This window comes from Gorilla gorilla, chromosome 9, assembly GCF_029281585.2.
Source record: "Gorilla gorilla gorilla isolate KB3781 chromosome 9, NHGRI_mGorGor1-v2.1_pri, whole genome shotgun sequence".
Classification (NCBI taxonomy): Eukaryota; Metazoa; Chordata; class Mammalia; order Primates; family Hominidae; genus Gorilla; species Gorilla gorilla.
This window is the reverse complement of record NC_073233.2, coordinates 42,028,428-42,048,714: the sequence shown is the minus strand read 5'-3', so window position 1 is coordinate 42,048,714 and position 20,287 is coordinate 42,028,428. Positions and strand designations below refer to the sequence as shown.

At 40.0% G+C, this 20,287-nt stretch overlaps 1 protein-coding gene across 1 annotated transcript in view; it reads right to left on the bottom strand.

Annotated features, from left to right (window-relative positions):
- The window catches only part of TRIM44 (tripartite motif containing 44), a 145,408-nt gene extending 126,581 nt beyond the window's left edge, over positions 1-18,827 (bottom strand). Inside the window, exon 1 of the mRNA XM_019037274.3 lies at positions 17,827-18,827. Within this exon, the coding sequence (XP_018892819.1) occupies positions 17,827-18,495 (669 nt within the window). The 5' untranslated portion in view covers positions 18,496-18,827. The remainder of the gene's footprint in view (positions 1-17,826) is intronic.
- Positions 18,828-20,287: the final 1,460 nt, after the last annotated feature.

The following is a 20,287-nucleotide window of genomic DNA, read 5'->3' as shown; positions in this document are numbered from 1 at the left end:
CCCACCCAATGCATTCCAAGAACACAGGAGTTCAATGTGAGCATATCTTGTTTATGTACCTTGTTCCTCCCCTAAGAAGGTGTAGAATAAAAAGAGACAAGTGCTACGTTGTGACAATCCACCACTCAGAATTTGATTAATCTGTAGAAGCACAGGATGCTTCACAGAAGCCACCTCCTAGGGATGAGTCATAATAAAACCAAAGGACAAAATGCTGTACATGTGAAGGTATTCTTTAGTCTCCAAAGCACTTTCATATGCTCTTTCATTGGCATTTCACTGAAAAGCAGTGTATTCTCACTTTACAGCTGAAAAAAATGGCTGGTGAAAATCAAATGAACCCAAAGCTCAGAGCGCTTATACTCTTTCACTGTCATTTCACAGTAATACAATAACTAAAAGGTAGTGTATTCTCCTTCACAATGGACAAAAATGGCATTGTGGATGTCAAACAATGTCCTCAAAATCACAGAGCTGGTCAGTGACAAAACCAAGATCAGAAAGATCTAAATGAAAAAGATTTATAACATATACATGGTATCAACAATACAGAAAAAACACATAAGGGATTTCTATACATCAGTAAGAAAAGGCCAAATAAACCCAAAAGAAATCTCCAAAAAAAAATGAACAGATAAAACGAGACCCTGTCTTAAAAAAAAATAGAAATGTGAAATGCAAACACATCAAAACATGCAAAAGATGCTCAAACTCACTCATGATTAAAATATAATTTCTTACCCATCAGCCTGAAATAAATTTTAATCTCATAACAGCAAGTGTTAGGCCCTGGGGAAACTGGGGACTTCCATATGTTGTTGATGGATATATAAAATAACTGCCACTCTGAAATCACATGCCTACCAATCCACTTCTCCTTTCCTCTTGAGGAAGACTAGCACCTGTGTCAAGGATGCATGTACAAAAGTATTTATTGCAGCACTGTTTGTAATACTAAAAATCTGTAAACACCCCAAGGATTCATAAATATTGGGTGGCTAAATAAACAGTGGAATTAACACACTGTGGAATATGACATAGCAAACAAAAAGAATGAGGTAGGTTGTATGTACCTGGATACAATGCATGACATATTGTTGAATTTTTTTAAAAAAAAAAACCTTGCAAAATGGTACATGTAACAATTTTTTAAAAAATTATTACTTTCTATGAGTGACATAGGTATGTAGAATATTAGAAAAGCAATTATTGCTAGGACTGGTACTTAGGATAGAAGGATTTTAGAGTTAAATATATTCCTATTAATTGCATAATTAAGATTTAGCATACTAAAAAACAAACAAACAAAAAAAGGCAGGCAGTAAGGCAGGGAGAGAGGCAGAAGTTGACCAAGAGGGCCAAGGTCTCTTGCTTCCAGTGTTTCTTCCCATGAGTTTGCCTAAATGTCAATACTGGGGCCTTTTCCTTTGACAATGCAAACATATGGACCAGCAGATTCAAGAGAAGGTTCTTTACTTGATATTCATGTATGGATTTCAGGGGGTCTGAAATCCTCAAAACTATACAAAATTTGGGCTGTACATGACATTAGCTTTTCTCACATCCTCAAAAACAATTAACATTCCAATGTAAAGAGCATTGCACAAAGAGAAAGGAGACCCAGGTTTTACTACTAGCACTGCCAGCAACTGCTTGTGTGAGCTTGGAAAAGTCATTTTACATCCCTGGGTTTCTGTTTTTCCATCTGTAAATGAGGAAGATGGACCAGATCAAAAGCTATATATCCACAGCCTGAGGCCTACAGAACTATTTTCTTTGGCTTTTAGAGTGTTGTCCCACACATCCACTAAGAGTTTTAAGTTAGTTGCTAGCATTTAAAAATCAGGACATATGACATAAAAATAAAGATCTCTAGCTTCTTTTGTAAATCCGAAGGGTATGACTGTAATGGGCTCCCATTCCCATATAGCAGAAATTGGCTGAAGCTGAGTAGCAACTACTCACTTTAGGCAAAGCAAGCTCTCTCAAGTTTGCCAGTTACCTTGGCTTGCTTCTCTTGTTTATATTACCTTTCTGGTAGATATCTGAAGTTGCTATCCCTGGAAGCAATTCTAAATGTTTTCTACCTCTAAGGTTCCTTGTGTTTGAACACCATGAAAATTGGGGTGCCTTTCTTCAAAGGAGTACATATTACCTGATACATTCATATCCATTCACCCCGAAACACAGAAATAACATTTCATGCTAATGGAAACATGCCTTAAAAATGGGTAAAGGGTAGAAGCAAAAGTAGAATATGGCAGGTAGCAATGGCATCAGAATAGGAAGAAGAATTCCTTGACAAGTGGTCTCTGCACTTTCATGGAAGTCAGTCTAGTCTAATGCCAATAACCAGCTAGGCACCCAAAAGAAAAGTCACGTGTCAGCAAAAATGTAAATATAAGCCACATAAATATCCTAAACTGGCTCCTGAATATTGAATTCTATTATTACAAAGAATCAATCAGAAGATGTTGAATTCAGAAAGAATACTAGCTATCTGTATTGGGGTGTTTTCCTCCCTATTCCATTGGCTTGTGTTGATATCATTCTTCTAAAAAAAAAAAAAAAAAATCAATCCAACTTAGTCATTTTACCCGAAGGTCTTGTCTGGGAGAAATCGTGGAAAAGGATTAGAAGATGGAATACAGAAGTCCTCCTTGGTCAGGCGCAGTGACTCATACCTGTAATCCCAGCACTGTGGGAGGCCAAAGCGGGTGGATCATTTGAGGCCAGGAGTTCGAGACCAGCCTGGCCAAGATGGAGAAACCCTATCTCTACTAAAAATACAAAAATAAGCCGGGCATGGTAGTGCATGCCTGTATTCCCAGCTACCTGGGTGGCTGAGACATGAGAATCACCTGAACCCAGGAGGTGGAGGTTGCAGTGGGCGGAGATCAACTGCAATCTATCCTGAGCAACAGAGTGAGACACTGTCTAAGAGAATGGCGAGGGGAGGGAGCGGGGAGAGGAGAAGGGGGGAGGAGCGGGGAGGGGGAGGGGGAGGGGAAAAGAAGTCCTCCTAAGGAATCAAATCAGAAAGCAAAGTTTTGTCAAAAGGAAATGAAATTAAATTTTAGTATCACCATCCCATATACGAAAATTTTTACCATCTCCTTTATATTACTTCATTTTCTAACTCCAAACCCACTCCTACACTAGGCCATCACTTGTAGTTGTCAGACTCAAAGTCATTCTTGGGTCTGAAAAAAAATCCATCAGCAAGTCTTTTTAGGCTGAACTCTAAAATATATGCCATATCCAGTTGGCATGTATTCTTCATTATCGTATTGTCCACTATTCCCAACCTGGTACAAGCAGCAATACCGCTCCCACTCTTGCTACCCAACAGCCCATTCTCCACATAGGAACCAAAGAGAAGTTTTAAGAATATAAATCAGAACATTTACTCCCTTACTTAAACAGTCTATGACTACTTAGAATAAAACCCAAAATCCTTACCACAGCCTACTTGGTAATCTGACCTCATCTACTAGTCAACCCCTACCCCACCCCTACTGATTATACTCCAGCCATTCATTTTATCCCCTTAGTAAACTTGTTCTGTCTCAGGGCTTTTACACTTGCTGTTCCCTTCAGTTGAACCACTATGCCCCTAGAGCTTCTCATCACTGGCTCTAACTACACCCAGGTCACTAGTTCAAAAAGTCCTCAGATCCTTAAAAAGCTTCCCTCTCATTCCCACATCCCAGTCACTCCCTATCTCCTTCCCCAGTTTGTTTATTCACAGTACTTATCATTATTTAAAATATCACTTATTATTTAACTTCCTTACTGTCTGTTTTGCTCAAAGACTATAAATTCCATGACTTAGAGTTGCTTCTTGTTGGTTCCCTACTGGCCAAAATACTCCACCTGGCAAATTTTAAGCCTTCAATAAATATATGTTGAATAAATAAATAGACCAAAAGAAAAAAAATGCCACTAACTTCGAATAATATATAAAATTATCTTAAGAAATACTATACCTCAAAGAACTGTGGTAAACATTAAATGAAAGAATATGCAGAAAGTTTAGAGAAGCAGTACAGGCTAAGTTCTCAATAAATGTTAGTTATAATTTCTGTTATTATTAATTAAATAACAATGGATTGAGTGACTACTAAGTATCAGGTATTGACCTAGAGAAGTGCTGAATAGAACAAAATAAAAAAAATCTGTTACTAATTAAAATTATATATAATATATAGAAAGAAGACCAAAGAGAAGGGGAAAATAGTTTTAGGATATTCAGAAAGTATTCATCTATTAAATGCCTTCATACAGAAAATAAACATAAGGATAATGTGTCAGTACAACTTAGATTAAATATGAGAGGGAGTAATCAAATTTGTAGAGGCAAAATGGAATGGTGGAAAGAATATGTACTTTGTCAGGCCTGGATTCAAATCCCAGTCCTTAACGCTTGCTAGCTAAGTAACTGTCAGCAAAACTTAACCTCTTTTGAGTTTCCTCATATATAAAATGGAAAACATAACAACATAGCTTATTGTGGAATTTTATTAAGGATCAAATGAAACAATATATGAAAAGGACCTGGCCACAAACCACTCAATAAATGACAGCTATTTGTTATTTTTCTCATATCTCTGGAAATTCAAACAAAATTCAACAACAGACAAAATTCAACAACAGACAAAATTCAACAACAGTCTCAAAACAACAGTCTCAAAATTCAACAACAGACAAAAACAGTCTCAAAATTCAACAACAGACAAAAGTTTCTAGACTCTATTGGTTTTATAACCTCGGCCAAAGATTAGCATTTTCATTATTTATACACATGAAGTCAGAGTCTACCAATCAACATAGGTTAGAGCCTGCCAGGGTTCACACACACTCAAAATTCACAGAGGAAAATAGTACGGGTGCCTATATAAACTTAACCTTACATCTCTCCCCATGACTGCCTACTAGAAAGAAAATGAAGGCTATTTTCCAACCAGAAAGTAAAGAGTATATTGTCCCCACCTCCCCTCTGCTTCTATAAAAACTTCCCACAGTTCAGAATGTAAAACAGAATCTAAAGAGGACAACCAGCAAGACTTGTGAACCTAAAATTAGACCTACCAGCTGTGTTTTGGTTAGCTAGTGCATAAGGCACCAGCAGGACACTGAAATATACAGAAGCCTCTTCTCCAAAGACAAGTTTTTCTCCAGCCTATCTACCCACCAGATTAGAGCAGGCAGAAGGAACAGAAGGAGAGGGGGATGAACAGTTTGCACCCAAGAAACTTGGTGTCCAGAACTTCTACTGCTGCCAGACTAACTTGTCTGGAAAGGAACTCAGAATAGAACCTTAGATGGCTTTATAACAGTAATAAGAATAAGAGCAACCCATTGCTGACGGCTTATGATATTCCAGGCACTCACTGTGCTAAACTCTTTACATCTATGATCTTGTTTGTTCCTCATCATAACTCAATAAGGAGAAACAATTACTTAGCTCATGTTACAGAAGAAGAAACCAAGACTCAGAGGCTGAGTGAATTACTCAACATTATACAGCTAGTAGGTGGAAGAGCTAAGACTCAAAAACAGACTGCAAAGCCAACTGGGTCAAAGACTGTTTGGTCCTTCAATATTCTTCTCCCATTTTTCCTTAGTAAAAGAACCTCAGCTTTTAGCTGGACACGCTGTGGCCTGGAAAAATGACTGTTTCCCAGCCTCCCTTGCAACTAGATAAGGCCAGGGTATTGAGTTCTGGCCAATGAAACATAAGCAGCAATGTGTATAACTTCTCGAGAGTTCCCTTTAAAATAGAGCAGTGTGCCCGGCCAGGTGCGGTGGCTCATGCCTGTAATCCCAGCACTTTGGGAGGCTGAGGTGGGTAGATCACGAGGTCAGGAGATCGAGACCATCCTGGCCAAAATAGTGAAACCCTGTCTCTACTAAAAATACAAAAATTAGCTTGGCGGGGTGGCAGGCGCCTGTAATCCCAGCTACTTGGGAGGCTGAGGCAGGAGAATCACTTGAACCCGGGAGGCGGAGGTTGCAGTGAGCCGACATCGTGCCACTCCGTCTCAAATGAACAAACAAACAAAAATAGAGGGGGGTGCCCTTCTTCACTTTTCTATGTCTGTCATTCTGGAACTTGGACCTCCAGCAGTCATCTTGGCCCATGACACAGTAAGGATGTCAGAATGGAGCTGAAAAGAGCCTAGATTTCTGGTAACTTCATGGTTCTGCCACGCCAACCTTAGACTGCCTACACCCAAAGTTATTTTATGTGACAGAGAAATAAACATCATGTGGGAGTGGTTATTTTGGATTTTTCCAAATTATTTCATTATTTTAGATGCAGTCAAATTAATCCCAATGTAAATACTGATCTACAACAACTATGCAATACTCTCTCAGTTCTTCATTAATGCCCTGGAACTAGACAAGATTATTACACTTCCTATCACATATTTCATGTTCATCTACCATCCAGCAGGCACTGTGCTAGGTGCTGGGAATACAAAGATGAATAACATATAGTTCTAGCCTTAAAGAATTTATAACCCACCAGGGAAAGACATGGAAAGAAATGACATAGTACACAGTATTTAGTGCTACAATAAATGTTCACAGGCTGTTATAACGGGAACACAGAGAAGGATACCTCAAAGCCTGTATCTACCTAGTAACACCCTACCCACCTTTCAAGGCCTACCTCAAAGACTCCTTCCTCTAAGAATCTATTCCTGGCTCTATGCCCTCCAGTGATATCAATTTCTCTTTTCTCTCCACTTCCATAGCATATTGTTTGTACCTTTTCTCTAATACACACAAATAAGCATGTGAAAAGACTCTCTTTCCTATCAGGCTGTAAGCTTCCTGAAGTTAGAAACTTTGCTTATTCTTCTTAGTATCCACCACACAGTTCACCATAATAAGTGCTCCAAAATTATTCAGATGAATAAAATTAGTTTAAAAAAATAAAATATCATTCTCTAAAATGAAAGCCAGCTATATGTTATAGTTCGGACATACTATAATGAATGTATTTGCTAATCTTCTTATTGATGTTAAAAACCAATTATTACCTTACCAAAAACTAACTAAACCCATCTGAAGTGGGTTTAATATACAAATGTTCAACAAAAATAATCTAGCACATTATAGTATACATCAAAGTCACTGCCCATAGAGTTATTTGCCATAAATTGTGGATTGAGCCTTTGGTATATTTGGGAAATTTTGTTTGATTGGTTGGTTTTGGTTTTTTCATTCTTGATCAGTTTTCTGACATTTAAAAAGGGCATCAATATTGATTTTTTTTGCACCTGATGCAATGTCGGCTTGATCCTATCATAGCGATATATACATACACACAAACACATGTGCGCATGCGTACACACACACACACACACACACACACACACGCAAATTCTCTCTCTCCCCCACTCACACACACAAGATTCAACTCTCCCAGAGCCAGCCTTCTGCATTTCTTACCCCATTCTCATCTCTACTCCCCATATCAAGACTAAAGCTTCTGTTTCATCCATTGTCTATAATACGTCTCCTCTTCTGAAAGGTCCATGAGCATCTGGGTTCCTTACTGCCACCTAACAAGTTTAGCCCCTGGTTCTGAATATTAAAACAATAATAAGAACAGGAAACTCGGCTGGTCCTCTCAGACTGAACTATAACTTCAAGCAGAACACATACGAGGCACTGATACAGATGAATCTCTGGCTTCTCAGACTTGGGTTAGGTGCAAGCGGAGAGAAAAGGTGGGTATGTCAATGAACAGGCAGGCAGGGCAACCTCCCTGTCAAGAGTGGTGGTCAAGACAATGGTGACAGAGGCTCAAAAGTCCTTTATTACCAGAGGAGCCTAAGAATAAGCCTACTGCATCAGCAACCTTACCCAAAAAATCAATTGCCTAACAGCATAAAATGCCTATGAACTCATCCTACTTTGATTGAAAGGCCAGGAAAGAGAAAAAGAGGGCACCAGACTTCTAGGAGAGAGGATAGAGAAAGCCTGGACCTTTTCTCTCAAAAGCGGATTGTTCAGACCACTGGCTAAGCACTCCAGTTCTTTAATGAAGCTCCGTCACCATCAATGTTAAATCCCCTGAAAAATCTAACTAATGTAAAATAATCTCATATTCCCTCCATAGAGCAGTATTTTCATCTATGCTAACAACACATTCAATTGCTAGAACAATGCCATTCTCTCATTTACAGAGCCAACTAACCCTTCTATAAGGAGTTGTTCATTTACACCAAACCAATTGTCTCTGCCATGAATAAAATCACTGGACTCTATACGGTAGCATCGAATGGTAACACAATAGGAAAATTTCCCTAGATCTTCACAGGATGTCATAATTCAGGTCTCCGCCCAATGTCATATGCTCAGAGATGCCTTCTATAACACATCTTATCAAAAAGTAACCTATCCTGCCACACCAACTCATTCTTACATTACCATGATTTATTGTTTTCATTGCATATAACACCATCCAAAATTACTCTACTATTTCTTTCCCACTGTAGAGAGTGAATTCCAAAAAGCTAGAGCCCCATCTGTCTAGTTCACTGCATACTTCCAAGACTTTTTACAGGTTAAGAAAGTACATTTTGATTGGAAATCCCAGAACTGCAGGCCTCACATAAACTTTCTACAAAACTATGCAGGGGTGGCTCCAACTAATGACAGCATGCCATCCCGTTTACCTTGGTCTTAGCTTTTGTCTTATTCTGTACAAATAAATAAGACACTGCTTGAACCACTAAGTATGCCAGTGCTACAAGCTCTAATTAGAAGGTGACCTATATCTCTTCAGCAAGAATAAAAAGTAAAAAATATAAATAGATACATTACAGCAAGCCTTCAACCTTCTGTCTCCCTGTGAGAGCTTCTTCTATGAGCTGAATGAAAAGCCAGATTCACTGACCACTATGGAATACACTACGGCATACCTCCAGCCCCTCAAGAATCACAGCTATATCCTCCCATTCACCCAGACACCAATGTTCCTCAGTCACTCCCCAAGCAGTTGTTCCTCTTATCACTTAACCAAACATTCTCCCCAAATATCCATCTTAAAAGCAAAGGGTGTGGCTTAAAACCCTTTGGATCTGTCTTTAGAAAAGCCATGTTAAGAACTCCACAAATGCTATATATTTACTGAATTCTGCCAACCACTTCTCCCTTTGCCACTTTGTAAGACTCTACCTTTTCTTCAGGTGATCTTGGGGTAAACTAGACAAGTGGTTTTCAAACCACAGGACATGACACATTCGTGTGCCATGAAATCAATTTAGTGGGAGTGTCTAGAATTTTTTTTAACAGAATAGAAGAGAAACAGAACATATCGTATGTAGTAAGGCAAATGGTGTTCCATTTGAGTTAAAAGGGTATGTGTAGTGGGTGGCTGTGTATATAAAGGAGATCACAGTATAAAATATATTTCCTCTACTGTAGGTTGTGTTCAAAATAATTTTAAAAATTACTAGACTACTGAGTATATCTAAAGCACTTTTATTGTTCAACATAAAAATTCATTAAATGTATCTCTGAATGCAAATTCCCTTGACAATGTAAGAATTTTCATATGAATAAATCCATAAGCCAGATCAAGCTCTTTTGTCAGATCCAGTGACCCATTTTCGTAGATAGAAATTATGGTCAGAGTAAGAGAATCCCACATATCTGAGATGACAAGTCATGACTCAGGTAAGAAGTCATAAATTGGGCTGCATAACTATTTTTCTATGATAAAGCTAAAGACTAGGCTCAGTTCAAACTTCGACCCACAAAATCTTCTGGAGACCAAATGCCACAGACCAAAACTGCAATACAGCAATGTCCAAGAGAAAAGAAAGAACAGTACTTCAAGTGACTAAATGCTGATCTTGCCCCTTCAAGATGTTCACTCAGTCCATTTGGCCTAGCAGGTTGTCTCTATCCCTAATCCCCTCTTGCTGTAGGATCACCCTGTTTTTCTGCTCATTCTGGCCTACTCTGAAGTTTGCTTTTTCTCTAAATATCAGCAGACTTTGGCAAGAACTTGGCCTTCTATTGCCAATACCAGCCACTGACAGCCTGGTTAAACACTGAGGTATCAAAACATAAATTGTACAAATTCCTCTCAATTCTAAACTTGTATAATTAGCCTCCTTATATTAATAATAAAAAGAAGAGCTAACATTTAGTGAGCACTAACAACGTGTTAAGCATTGTTAAAGTCTCTTAATCACCCACAAAGTCATTTCATTCTCACAAAAGTTCTATTTTATTTCTTATCATTATGCCCATTTTAGAAATGCAGAAACAAGAACAAACTATAACATAACTTGCCTAAGGTCAAAAAATGGTAGAGCGAGGATATTTCCTGTCCCTCTCTAATCCTGTATTATGTTTTACTTTTCATTTATAATACTTATTACACGTTTGCTTATTTGTTCTTTTCTACTTCCTTCCAACAGAATGTAAGCTCTGACAGAAGTACAGACTTTCATTTTGTTCACTGCTATATTCCCAATACTTAGAAAGTACCTAAACTCAGTTGATTCTCAATAAATACTTGCTGAATGAATGCAGTACAACGATCTTCTTCTTTTGCCCATCATCCCACTAAGCCACTTTTACTGTTCCAAGATATTCTCTTGCCAATAAGTAAATGTACATTGCACTCGAAACATTTAAAACCAGAGAACTGAAACTAGAGCTGCCATCAAGTTCATATCTTTATCAAATCAAAATGAGCAGCTTCTCACCCTAGCTACCTAATAGAGCAAATGTCATGCTCTTTCTGAGGAGAATAAAGAAAATATTACTCCAGTCTTTACAATTCCTTCAAACACAACATCTGGCATTAAATGAAAAACTGTGAGACATGACAAGAATCAGAAAAATGTAACATACAATCAAGGATGATTCCCAAAAAGATTCAGAGAAATAGATCTCTAAATAAATAACCAAATTGACATTCTAGAGTTGAAAAACACGGTATCTTAAATTAAGAATTTAATGACACTCAATGGAGTATTTCCAGCTGCTATACATGAAGAATGAAGCAAATCTATGGAGTGATTTCCAAGACATACTAAGTGTAAAAAACAAAGCGTAAAGAATATTATATTCTCCCAAAACCTTGTAACTCCAGTTTCACCATAAGAAAAAACACCAGACAAATCCAAATCAAGGAATATTCTACAAAATACCTGACTAGCACTACTTAATACTATCAAGATCATCCAAAACAAGGAAATGTAATGTGAAGTCCTGGATAGAATCGTGGTACAGAAGTCATCAAGAGGAAAAACTAGTGACATTCAGTAAAGTCTATAGTTCAGTTAGTAACGTTCTAACATTAGGATAAGCAGAGTACACGAAGCAGTTCTTGATCTGAGAACGTATACTGAGCCCAAGAAACTAGGCTGTGCATTTGGTTAGTAGAAAGTGAGGTGTGAGGGGAGTATGGGATAACAGAAAGCAAAGCCTATGGCATGCTCAGAGTAAAACATTTAAAGGACGGCCAGGCATGGTGGCTCACACCTGTAATCCCAGCACTTTGGGAAGCCAAGGCGGGTAGATCATTTGAGGTCAGGAGTTCGAGACCAGCCTGGCCAACATGGTGAAACCCGGTCTCTACTAAAACTACAAAAAATCAGGCGGGCGTGGTGGCACATGCCTGTAGTCCCTACTACTTGGGAGGCTGAGGCAGGAGAACTGCTTGAACCCAGGAGGCGGAGGTTGCAGTGAGCCAAGATCGCGCTACTGCACTCCATCCTGGGCAACAGAATGAGGCTCTATCTCAACAACAACAACAACAACAAACAAACAAACAGAAAAACCATTTAAAGGAGATCCTTTCTGGCCAGGTGTGGTGGCTTATGCCTATAATCCCAGCACTTTGGGAGGCCAAGGCAGGTGGATCACCTGAGGCCAGGAGTTCAAGACCAATCTGGTCAACATGGTGAAACCCCATCTCTATACTAGAAATATAAAAAATTAGCTGGGCATTGTGGTGGGCGCCTGCAGTTCCAGCTACTCAGGAGGCTGAGGTAGGAGAATCACTTGAATCTGGGAGGTGGAGGTTGCAGTGAGCCAAGATGGAGCCATTGCACTCCAGCCTGGGCGACAAGAGTGAAACTTCGTTTCTAAATAAATAAATAAATAAAGGGGATCCTTTCCATATAGATTTGGGACCCTCTCACCTTTTCACCCTGCTAAAAATCTCAGAGTAAAAGCAAACTAAACTTGTCACTATCCAAACATCCAAAGGGGAAGGTAGAGAGGTTAACAAAACAGAGAGGGGGAAAAAAATGAAAGAAAATCTCTAAGATGTGGGCAAGGTCCTCCTGAAAGTTTGGTCCAAGAAACCTCAAGAAATTAATTTAGTAGAAGGGGATTCTAAACAAGTTGTACTCTCAGGCCTTAGCAGAATCAAACTCAAATCCTCTCTCGAAGTATGCAGCTTCATGCAAGATTTGGAAAAGTCCCATAAGCAGTTTTTAAAAGGCAGTGAGAAGCTACACAGCTACACAGAACCCAGCAAAAAAAGAAATAAAAACATGAAACATGAAAAAATAAAAACAGCAGCAAAAAGAGGTCCACAAAGTCTTCACATACTAGAATTATCAGAGGCAGATTATCAATCAATATGCCTACAGTTCTTAAAGGAATAGCTAAGACAGCTACAGAATGAAAAAAAAAGAATTATGATTCACAAATTTATACTAGCACATTTGAAAATTTACATAAAATGGACAAACGTCTGAAAAATGTAACTTATCAAAACTGACCTAAGAAAAAATAGACAACCTAGACAGACCTATGACTATTAAAGAAATTGAGTCCATAGTCAAAAATACTATGTAAAACAATAATACCTAGCAATCCCATTACTGGGTATACACCCAAAGGAAAATAGATCATTTTATTACACAGATACACGCACGTGTATGTTCACTGCAGTGCTATTCACAATAGCTAAGACACTGAATCGATTTAAATGCCCATCAGTGATAGACTGGATAAAGAAAATGTGGTACATATACCATGGAATACTATGCAGCCATAAAAAGGAATCAGAATCAGATCATGTCCTTTGCAGGGACATGGATGGAGCCAGAAGCCATTATCCTCAGCAAACTAATGCAGGAACAGAAAACCAAATGCTGCATCTTCTCACTTACAAGTGGGAGCTGAATGATGAGAACATATGAACACATGGTGGGGAACAACATACACTGGAGCCTATCAGTGGATAGGGGGTGGGAGGAAGGAGAGCATCAGAAAGAATAGCTAATGGATGCTGGGCTTAATACCTAAGTGATGGGATGATCTGTGCAGCAAACCAGCATGGCACATGTTTACCTATGTAACAAACCTGCACATCCTGCACATGTACCCCAGAACTTAAAAGTTTGAAACTAAAAATAATAATAAAATGTTGGTGATCAGTTAAAAAATGTAAAACCAAAAAACAAAACAAAACAAAGCACCAACAATAAACCAACTCTCCCTTCCCCCTTCACTCTCTCCAGGAATAGATGGCTTCCATGGTCAGTTCTACCAATCACTATAGGAAGAAATATTTCAATCTTTCACAAATACTTCCAGACCATTAAAAGAGAAAGAATATATAAGAAACACTACACTCTGCCTCAGACTATGAAGCCAAACTTTGATAGCAAAATCTCATGAGAACAGTAAAAGAACAATGATAGGCCAATTTCTCCCATAAATATAAATGAAAAAAAAAAACTACATAAATTATTAATAAGCCAAATCCAAAAACACAAGGCTACTTCATTATGACCAAGTTGGATCAAGGATATCCCAGAAATGCTAGTCTTTCTGCTTTAATTATAAAATACAACAATACGAAGAGATGAAAGTAAGACCATATATATGCACACACCTATATTTGCAGAAACACACACCTGAAGGGTAACCAAAAAACTAATAAAAATGGTTACTGGCCAGGAACAGCCTGTAATCTCACAGCTGTAGAAGGTTGAGGCGGGAGGACTGCTTGAGGCTAGGAGTTCAAGACCAACTTGGGCAACATAGCAAGACACCCATCTCTACAAAATAAAAAATAAATAGTTAGCCAGGCATGGTGGCACACCTGTAGTCCTAGCAACTCAGGATGGTCAGGTGGGAGGACTGCTTAAGCCCAGGAATTTGAGATTACAGTGAGCTATGCTCCCACCACTGCACTCCAGCCTGATCAACAGAGTAAGATCCTGTTTCTAAGAAAAAAACAAGTAGTTACCAACAGCTGGTAGAAGAATCAGGTGAAAAGAGCACAGGCTTTTGAGGTATATGAACGTATCACTGATTTTAAAAATTAACTTTAATAAGTAAATCAATTAATGTAATTCATCATCATAACAGTGAAAGAGAAAATCACATGATCATCCCAAAAGATGCAAAAAAAGCATTTGATATTAAATAACCAATCAAAATTCAGAAAAACTTAGCAAACCAGGACTAGAATTTTTTAAAACTGATAAAACATATCTATTTTCAAAAACCACAGAACATATCACTTTTTGTGCAATGTTATCAATTACTGCTAGACTAGGAACAAGGCCAGAATACCCACCAATCACATCCATTCAACATAATACTCGGGGTGCTATCCAACGCAATAAGGCAAGAAAAAACAAATAACAGATATAAGGATTGAAAAGAAACAAACAAAAAGTATCTCTCTTCACACATAATACAATCAGGTATGTAGAATAAATCTACAGATAAATTATTAGGATATGTAAGATAATTCAGCAGATAGATCATAAAAAAATCAATATATAAAAGTTAATCATATTCCTATATTCAATTAGAAAACAAAACTTAAAACCATTTATTTTTATTTTAGAGATAGGGTCTTGCTCTGTTGACCAGGCTGGAGGGAAATGGCAGGATCATAACTCACTGCAGCCTCAAACTCCTAGACTCAAGCAATCCTCCCACCTCAGCCTTCCATATAGCTGACAGGTGTGAGCCACTGTGCCTGGCTCATATTTTCTACAATACTATAAAATTATGAAGTATCTAGGAATAAATTTTACAATGATGTGAAAAATCTTTCAGGAAAAAAATATAAAACTTTACCACGAAGCAATAAAAAAGACCTAAATGAATGAATCAGAAGACTTCATGTTGTAATGATATTAATTCTCCCTATATTGGCTTATAAATTTAATATCCAAAAACACTCCTGCAGGCTTTTTAATACTATGATTCTAAGAAATGTAAAGGGCCAAAACTGGCCAACACACTCTTGTAGGACAAGATGGAAGGACATGCTTTACCAGATATTAAGACATATTATAAAGGGATGATAACTGAGAAAACATGCTGTTCACACAGGGATATACTAACAGATAAACAGTAGAGAACAGAAGAACCAAGAAACACATTCACACACATTATGGGCACTTGATATATGACAGTGGGACAGCAAATCAGTGCACAAAGGAAGGGCTTTTCAATAAATACAGCAATAGCAATTGGCTATCTGTATGGAGAAAAAATGAAATTGCGCCCCTACTTCTACTACACAAAAATCAATACTAAGTAGAACAAGACACAAAAAGCACTAACCATAAGGAAAAGTATTGATAAGTTTTACCACATTAAAATGAAGAGCTTCTATTCAAGGCACAACTTCTTTAAAAAGAAAAACCACATAGAAGATATTTGCAACCCACATAGAAAGAACAACAAAAAAAATCAGAAACAAATATATAGCTGGGCACGGTGGCTAACACCTATAATCCCAACACTTTGGCAGGCAGACCACCTGAGGTCAGGAGTTCAAGACCAGCCTGGTCAACATGGCAAAAACGTCTCTACTAAAAAAAAAATACAAAAATTAGCTGGGCATGGTGGCATGTGCCTGTGATCCCAGCTACTCAGACGGCTGAGGCAGGAGAATCGTTTGAACCTGGGAGGCGCAGGTTCCAGTGAGCTGAGATCTAGCCACTGTACTCCAGCCTGGGCAACAGAGCAAGACTCTATCTCAAAAAAAAAAAAAAAACAGATATATAAAAACTCATATAATGAGAAAAGACAACTCAATAGAAAAATGGGCAAAAGAACTGACTAGGTACTTCACAGAGGAAGTATAAAAGATCCTCAAAGTCATTAGTAATCAGAGGAATGAAAATTAAAACCACAATAAAATACCATTACATAGCCACAAGATTGACAAAAATGAAAAATAGAGTAATAGCAAGTTTTGAAGATACAGAGCAACAGGAACTCTCATATACTCTTCATAGTGATTCAAACTGGTACAACCACTCTGGAAAATAGTTGGCAACATGTAGTATTACTGAAGATATGCATAGCCTCTGACACAGCAATTTCACTCCTGTGTTTATATTCCACTTAAATGTATGTTAAATGTACACCGAGACATGACCAAGAATATTTACACTGACATTGTTTGTAACAGCCCGACGCTCCCAAACCTGGGAACAAATCAAATGACCATCTATGACAGAATAGATAACTTGTGGCATATTCATAAAATGGAATTCGAAATAGTAATGAAAGTGAATAAACTACAGCCACTCGTAGGATGACTCTCACACAATGTTGAGAAAATGAAGCAAAACCCAGAAGAATGCATGATAAAAATATGACACCCATAGTGTCAAGTTCAAATAAGTTTAGGAATGCATACATATGGAGTAAAAGCATTAGGTAAGCAAGGAAATGATCACAGAAGTCAAGATTATGCTTACTTATGCAGAAGAGAGATGGTTATAATTGGAAAAGGTATGGGGGAAAGGCTTCAATATTGCTAGTAATGTTCTATTTCTTAATCTGGATGGAGACTACCTCAGTATTTGTTTTATAATTATTTGTTAGACTAAGTTTTTACACACTTTCTGAATGTGCATTTTACAATTATAAATAGGGACTAAAAAAGGGAAAACCTAATACAGAGGATCTTCACTCTCAAGGTATTTGTTATCCCAATGCCAGCTATTCCCTATTCAGGGAAGCAAAAGTCATCATAATATGACGATGTTCACTAATACAGATTACTTAATGAACTGATCACTCCACTCAAAATTTCCCCCTCCCTCCCCGATTAACACCAGCAGTTTCTCTCAATGATAGTAAACATCCACAATATGAATAAAAGGCGCATCGTCTGCAAATTCATTCATTCAACAAATATTTCCTAAGTGTCCACTGTTCTGGGGGACCAGTAAGGTCCACGACAGACAAAGATCCAGACAAAGGACATGGGAACTTCCACTCCCACCCCAATTTGGCCTCCATCTTCTTACCCTCCTTTTCTACTAAGTTTCAAACACGAAGAATCTAAAATGAACTCGGGGCACATATGAAGTTACTATTAAAACTATTTTGTTAGTCTTTTCAATGCAGACGTTATCACTTGCTTGGATTCATGTGGCAAAATCCTATTTCCCATGTTTTCAAGTAGGCAAAAAGATTGCCTTATCAAGAGCCCTAGCACAAAGCACCAGTTTCAACAATAGTGATGCTGTGGAAATTGGCCTAAGTGGGGTCAAAACTCCCAAGAAATGCTTTACCTGGGATCCACAGACCAGAAACTTGCAATTTTCTAGAAATTGTATACTAGATTTTGTGTGTGTATTTTCTCAAGTCAGAGTCCAGAACTTTCATCAGATTCTCAAAAGAGTTCAACCAAAAAGGGTGAATAAGAACTGCTCCCAAAAAGTTGGAAAGACTAGCTTCTTAGGGACAAAGTGAAAGCGAATGTGGTCACAGCCAGGCCACCTGAGTTGAAACCCAGGTGTCCTGACCCCGAGGCTTATGCTCTGAAGGCCCAATACTTACTCTTAATTCTTCAAAGGCTTCGTCTAGGGTGGAGAGTTGGTGGCCCTGGTGAGCCCCAATGACTGGACACAGGACACAGATGAGCTGCCTATCTTCCTGGCAATAGGTACTCAAATCAAGCCCATGGTCCGGACACTTCCTCTTGGCCACTCTCTCTGCTTCCATTTCTATTTCTGGGTCAAATTCACTTTCTGCCTCAGTTTCTCCCTCCGCCTCGGATTCCCCTTCTTCTTGGTTGTCTTCTTCGGCCTCGCTTTCTTGCTCATCCTCCATTTCTTCCTCGCTGTCTTCTTCACTCTCCTCATCGCTCTCATCCTCACTCTCTTCCTCTGTCTCGCTCTCTTCCTCTGACTCGCTCTCTTCCTCGGACTCACTCTCTTCCCCTGCCTCGCTTTCTATCTCCCTCTCCTGCTCCACCTTGACCTCCGCTTCCTCCTTCCCCGCCCCCTCTCCGTCAGCTGGCGGGGTCCAGGCCTGGGAGCCGTGGACGTATTCGGCCAGGTGGTGACTGAGGAACTTCTGCCTGTGCGCCTCGGCATGGCGGCGGCAGTAGCAGAAGCCGCATTCTCGGCACACTTCCTCGGCCCCCGGAGCCTCGTCGGGCTCGCACTCGTCACACGTGCCGTCGTGAGGCAGTTCCTCGAAGGCCGCGCCCACTCCAGAGGCCATGTGGGTGCTGTGACGCGGCCAAGGCCTCGGGGCCCCGGGGCTCGCCGCCTTCCTTCCGCGCGGCCTCACTTCCTCCTCCCGCCCCGGGTCCCTTCCTAGGGAGTCGCCTCCCGCCTGGACCGCGCCGCGTCTCGAAGCGGGACCTGGGGCCGCGGCAGCCCCTGCCCGGGCGCAGCAGCAAAGACCGTTTCCGCCGGCTCGGCCTGCTCCGCTCTGTCCCTGCGCTTCCTCTGCGGCGCAAGGCACTTCCGGCGCGGCCACCCGGCGCCCCCGTCGGCCCCCGCGTCGCGCCGCCCGCTCAGCCTCCCGCTACCAGGGCGAGATCGCGGCAGCCGCCGGCCCCCGCGCCGCCCCGGTTCCACTTTCCCTTTCCCCGTCAGGAGGCCTCCTTTTACTTCCTGAGTCATTTAAAGTGGCAATGACCCTTTTCTGCTTTTCCCGCGGGGCTCAGCTCCTCCGCTCCAAATCTCAGCGTGCCTTGGAGGAGGAGGAGGGAGAAGGAGGGAGAAGGAGGATGGGGGAAGTCTCTTACTCTCTCCAGAGGCAGGAATTGGGCTCCACCTCCCCCATTCCCTCCCTGGAAGTGTCAACTTGAGTTTTCACGGCCACTAGGCTGGTGTCCCTGTGCATTTCAGTCTCTCTTGTGCCAATTTGTCGCCGCCCGTCACAGTCCCCAGTGTTCTGCAAGGTGCCCGGACAGTGTTGTTTACCAGACTGAACCTGACCTCTTGGGATTTCCTGAGTGCGGAAGGGCTATGTTTGTTCTAGGCTCGGGGAATCGGAGTCAGGATGAGCAAACAAATATTTTCGATCCAAAGCAATACTGTGCTTTGTCTATTTGCATTCCTACCTCCTAGGATCTCAGAATTTCTGGGGTGGTAACCTCTGTGCGGTTTTCTGAGAGCTGCCTTGGGTTGGGCAGAGATGTCAGGTGAAGTGAGGTGGGGAGAGGCAGTATTTGTCGAGTGACAGGTCCAGGTTGCAGTCATTTTCCTTTATGTAAGGTGTCCCTCTAGATTCCCACTGGGCTCTAAGAGAAAGGAAGGGAACTGTTGTTTATAAAGCAGTACTGTAGTGCCAAGAACCCGGCTACATCTTTTTGTGGCTCTTTAAAAGCCGGTTTTGGAAGATCCTCTGCCCGATGGTCCCCAAATCCTGGTGCCACTACCTATCAGTTTTATGACCATGGACAAGTTAATTCATCATTCTGTTTTCCACTTTTTAAAAAAGATGTTAAGTGAAAAGAACGGTAAATATCTACCTCATGGGGTAGTTTTGTGGATTAAATGTAACGATGCCTGCACTGTAGAGTATTCACTAAGCTTTCATTATTATTTTTGGCACAAATTATATTTAGTGCTCACAATGCCCCTTTGAAGGAACATATTTTACACACACAGGGCATTTTCGGCTGGCTGCTGGTAACGTAGGCAAGTCTCCACCTCTATCCCATATCCATGTCTCTCCATTCACAGAAGAGTTTTTGTTTTGCACTGTATTTGGGAGAGGGAAAATTACGTTTTTATCTAGTCAAGGGAGAGGCTGAGGTGTATTAAGAAGGATGAAAGGGGATGGAATGGTGTCTTGTTTTACACTGATTCCCTTACATGATTTTGAGTTAGAATTTCCGGATGCTTTCCTCAAACATACCAGGGGATGAGGTGGGGTAAAAAAAATTTTTTAATAGTTTTTAATGTCTCCATGGATAATGTATGCCTAATCTTTGTGCAGCTTTTGTTAGATATTTATTTTTTAGAAACCTTTCTTTTTAACCTCAGAACAATTCTATAGA